The sequence below is a fragment of the Aegilops tauschii genome, chromosome 3 (genome assembly GCF_002575655.3).
Source record: "Aegilops tauschii subsp. strangulata cultivar AL8/78 chromosome 3, Aet v6.0, whole genome shotgun sequence".
Lineage (NCBI taxonomy): Eukaryota > Viridiplantae > Streptophyta > Magnoliopsida > Poales > Poaceae > Aegilops > Aegilops tauschii.
The window spans coordinates 561,859,875-561,864,503 of NC_053037.3; the positions used below are offsets into that span (position 1 = coordinate 561,859,875).

Sequence of the window (4,629 nt, forward strand, 5' to 3'; positions counted from 1 at the left end):
GCTTTCTTACAACTCAGCACACCAATTTATACATTCTATGAATTGAAATCAATAAGCCACCTCAAGGAGTGGGTCCCGTTTGGTCACAAATATGAACAGAAAGGAAAGGGGTTAAAAGAAGAATTAAATTCCGCTTTTGTGTCGAGGAAGGAAAAAAAGAATTAAAGAAGGACTTTATTGCCCTATTATGAGCCCTTGAGCACGAAGGAAAAGAATTAGGAGAAGAAAATAAATTCGGCAAGAAAGAAAGAAAGAAATTAGAAGAAGAAGAAAAAATAAATTTGGTTCTCTATGCATGCACTTATCTCTAGCCCCGAGGGGTTTTAAGTTGAAACATGGCCAAATTGGGTCCCACAAAGACAAAACGCGGTTTCTTTATCTCACCAACCATTTTTGCAGATAAATATACGCTTTATAAATGCAGCTTCGGGACGTGTTGGAGTTGGACCCTTGAGCTCGATCGGCCCCTCCCCATGGAGCGGCGCGCCGACGCGAATGGCGACATCGTCCTGGAGATGGCCTCTCCCGGCGCCGACGGGCAGCAGCAGGGCGGCGATGGCGGCGCAAGCGGTGGTCGGACCCTGAGCTTCAGCCAGGCGTACAAGATGCGACACCGGACACCTCAGGCACGTATATATCCATGCATCGTTAATATATCGATCTCCACCGATTCTCGACCAGATCGATCGATCCTGACGTGGTTTTTTCGCATGGATGGATGTAGGTGTTCACGGTGTCGCAGACGCTGTTGCTGAGCTTCCAGTCGCTGGGCATCGTGTACGGCGACCTGGGCACGTCGCCGCTCTACGTGTTCCCGTCCGTGGTCCTCCCCGGCGCCGGCGAGCGCGACTTCCTCGGCATCCTCAGCCTCATCCTCTGGACGCTGACCCTCATGAGCCTGGTCAAGTACGTGCTCATCGTGCTCCGCGCCGACGACCACGGCGAGGGCGGCACCTTCGCGCTCTACTCGCTGCTGCGGCAGCACGTCAACTTCAAGGGCGGCACGCCGGCGCAGGTCACGCGGCTGCCCTCCGACCTCCAGCTCAGGTTCCACGGCAAGAAGAAGAGGTCGGAGCCGTCCCGCATGCAGAAGTTCCTCGAGGGCAGCGCCGTCGCGCAGTCGGTCCTCACCTACGTCGTGCTGGTCGGCACCTCCATGGTCATGGGCGACGGCGCCCTCACGCCGGCCATCTCAGGTACGACCCGACGTGCAGAATATTTTCTTCTGTTTGAACAGTTTATCAAGTTGTTCAGATTTTTTTTCCTAACCGTCCGTAACAACCTGATTGATCTCTTTTTTGTCTGTTTCTTGTTTCCGGTCAGTTCTTTCGGCCGTTCAAGGAATCCAATCGAGATCCCCCAAGATCGAACAAAGTAACTAAGAAGAAGAAGAAGATTTCGTTACTACTTTATCTGCTAGTAGATCGTTGTGATTTGACGTGCGGTTAACATTTTGTTTGTTTGTTTGTTGCAGAGCATGTGGTGATGCTGTCGGTGGTGATCCTGCTGCTGCTATTCCTTTTCCAGCAGATGGGCACCGGCAGGGTCAGCTTCTCCTTCTCCCCGATCATGCTCGTCTGGTTCGGGTCAATCGCCATGATCGGCCTCTACAACATCATCGTCTACTACCCGCCGGTTCTCAAGGCCGTCAACCCCTACTACATCTACTGCTACTTCGCCAGGAACGGGACCGCCGGCTGGGAGCAGCTCGGCGCCGTCATCCTCTGCATCACAGGTACTGAAATCTGTGTCATATTTGTGAGTTCCAACACAAAAATGTTGGACAAACTGTGCTAAATCTTTAGTTTGTGACCGTATATAATCAGGCGCTGAAGCTATGTTTGCCGACTTGGGTCACTTCAACAAGAGATCAATTCAGGTACTACATTACATTGCAGATTAATTGTACCATAATGGCATTCTAATTCTAATTAATCATTCTTGCAGGTGGCCTTCTCGACGGTGGTGTACCCGTCACTCATCCTCGCGTACGCCGGTCAGGCAGCGTACCTGATCAAGAACCCCGCCGACCTGAGCACGGCGTTCTACAGCAGCATCCCGGGTGGCCTCTTCTGGCCCATGTTCGTCGTGGCCACCCTCGCCGCCATCGTCGCCAGCCAGTCGCTCATCTCCGCCAGCTTCTCCATCATCCGGCAGTCCATCGTGCTCGACTACTTCCCGCGCGCCACCGTGCGGCACACCTCCGACAAGTACGAGGGCCAGGTGTACTGCCCCGAGGTCAACTACCTGCTCATGCTCTTCTGCGTCCTCATCACCATCGGCTTCCAGGGCGGCCCGGAGATCGGCCACGCCTTCGGCGTCGCCGTCATATGGGTCATGCTCATCACCACCGCGCTCATGACGGTGGTCATGGTGGTGATCTGGGACGTGCACCCGGCGCTCGCCGCCACGTTCTTCACCGTCTACGTGGCCGTAGAGGACCTGTACATGAGCTCCCTGATGAACAAGTTGGCGCAGGGCGGGTGGGTCCCGTTCGCCATCACCGCCTTCTTCCTGGTGATCACCGTGTCCTGGACCTACGGCCGGAAGAAGAAGGGCGAGTACGAGGCGGGCCACATGATCTCCGGCAACGAGCTCGCCACGGTCGTGGCCAGGTCGGCCCGCGTGCCGGGGGTCTGCTTCTTCTTCACGGACCTCATGAACGGCATCCCGCCCATCGTGCGCCACTACGCGGAGCACACCGGCTGCCTCCGCGAGCTGCTGCTGTTCGTCACCGTCAGGAGGCTGCCGGTGACCTCGGTGCTGCCCGAGGAGCGGTTCCTCGTCGCGGCGGAGGAGGAGGTGCCGCCAGGGGTGTACAGGTCCGTGGTGCAGTACGGGTACATGGACAAGCAGGACATGGAAGGCGAGGAGTTCCTCGAGTCGGTGCTCGCGGCGCTTAAGGAGATCGCCCGCACAGCCGAGGAGGCCGCCATGATGGATCGGGCCTGCAGGAGCGGGGTGAGCGTCGTGATCGGGAGGACGATCCTGACGGCGAGCGGCGGGAAGCAAGTGCACGGCTGGTTCAGGCGATTCATCGTCAATCACATGTACAGGTTCCTGCAGAAGAACTTCAACTCCGGCGTTTCCAACATCAAGTTAGATCATGACAAGACGATGCAGGTTGGGATGAACTATAAGATCAAGCTAGATTGAATTTGTTGCTACTACATTTTAGAACATGTAATACCCACACATTTCTGAGCCTAAATTCGAAGACTCCTTTTGCTCATTACTCATGTTTCTTATATTTGATTACCTCTCCCCTCTCGCTTTTCTTGATTGATTTCTTGCTGCTCGTAGTTAAGTTGTCAGCCTTGCGCTTATCCGGCGCTCCCATGGCTTCTTTTCCATTTGTGCTCACTCCTTTTCAATTTCCTCCCATATCTCAAACCCGATTGCATGCGTGATCCCGGTTACCCCAGTAAAAAATATCGGGCCGAAAAATGCGGATTTTTAGTTTGCTCGGTACCAAAAAAACCTGCCACGCACACACCTCAACTATTTTTGCTGCATTCCCATGCGTGCAATTCGGATTTGCCTTTCATAACTATATCTTGGCTAATTTTTCTCCATTCCTATACGGAGTTGTCTTTTATAAGTATGCAACAAGAGGTCATGATATAGATGTACTCAAGTTGGTTGGTCATTACTCATTGCAAACTTGTGCAGCGAAATGGGATTGGGGTTGTGAGTTGTGATGGGTCATGCATTTAGCTGGGTACTTCGTCGCAACATTTCCGTGGCGTGTGACCAAAGCTTTACTAGTTATGCGACCATAGTTTTATGTAAAAGATACATGAAACTAGCAAAATAAACTTATGGAGCACTAGTTAATTTTTGCTTCTTTTGTACTCACGGATGAAGCTCAACTGGGTGTTGAGTCATTTGTTGGCCGGACCTTTGTGGACAGTTGACAAATTTTTTTTAACGGTCAAGGGGGGGGGGGGGGGGGGGGGGGGGGGAATTCCCACCTGAATATATTGCTCAAAAAGCTGCCAAAGTCAAGAGTCGCCCCTTAAGCTTTGGCTGATCCAGTTTATAAGGAAAACTAGATCGAAAACCTAAACAAGTTGACCCCATTTATGAGGGAAACCGGGCCAAAAACCGTATAGGTACCAAGGTTACAGAAGAAGAGAAAAAAAATTGACGCCAAGGAGAAGGCACAACCTAGCTAGCATGCAGAAAGACCAACACCATGAGAGACACAAATAGATGTGGGGTGTTGTTGAGGGATCACAATGCTAAGACTATGCAAACAACCTAACGCACCACACCTGCGTGCGTACCGAGTCTCACGGCACAACAGAGGATCATCCATAACCAACGAGTGCCAAACCATAACACGAACCTTGACTGGGAGATCCGCCACGAGCGGTCGAGACGATTAGCAGGTTGGGGAGGCATCATTGCGTCGTCATTGAGCAAAGGTGAACCAAGACAACACCAAGAGCCCGAAGTTCGCCGCAGCACAATGGCAACCATGGGAGGGTCTTGAGCGTGCACAGCAACAGTACGGAGACCACGCGAAGGACAGCCGAAGACAAATCACATGAAGAACACACCAACATGGATGACACACTAAATGATGGGCATGGGCGGATGGATGGTGGCGAAGGGCTCGACGAG

At 52.7% G+C, this 4,629-nt stretch overlaps 1 protein-coding gene across 1 annotated transcript; it reads left to right on the forward strand.

The window, feature by feature from the left end:
* Positions 1-450: 450 nt before the first annotated feature.
* LOC109776218 (potassium transporter 6-like) lies at positions 451-3,232 on the forward strand. The gene is made up of 6 exons (XM_020334876.3): positions 451-626; positions 725-1,196; positions 1,324-1,374; positions 1,475-1,735; positions 1,827-1,879; positions 1,948-3,232. Exons 1-6 carry the CDS (start codon positions 474-476, stop codon positions 3,154-3,156), a joined length of 2,199 nt encoding a protein of 732 aa, XP_020190465.1. The 5' UTR covers positions 451-473; the 3' UTR covers positions 3,157-3,232.
* The last annotated feature ends 1,397 nt before the right edge of the window (positions 3,233-4,629 follow it).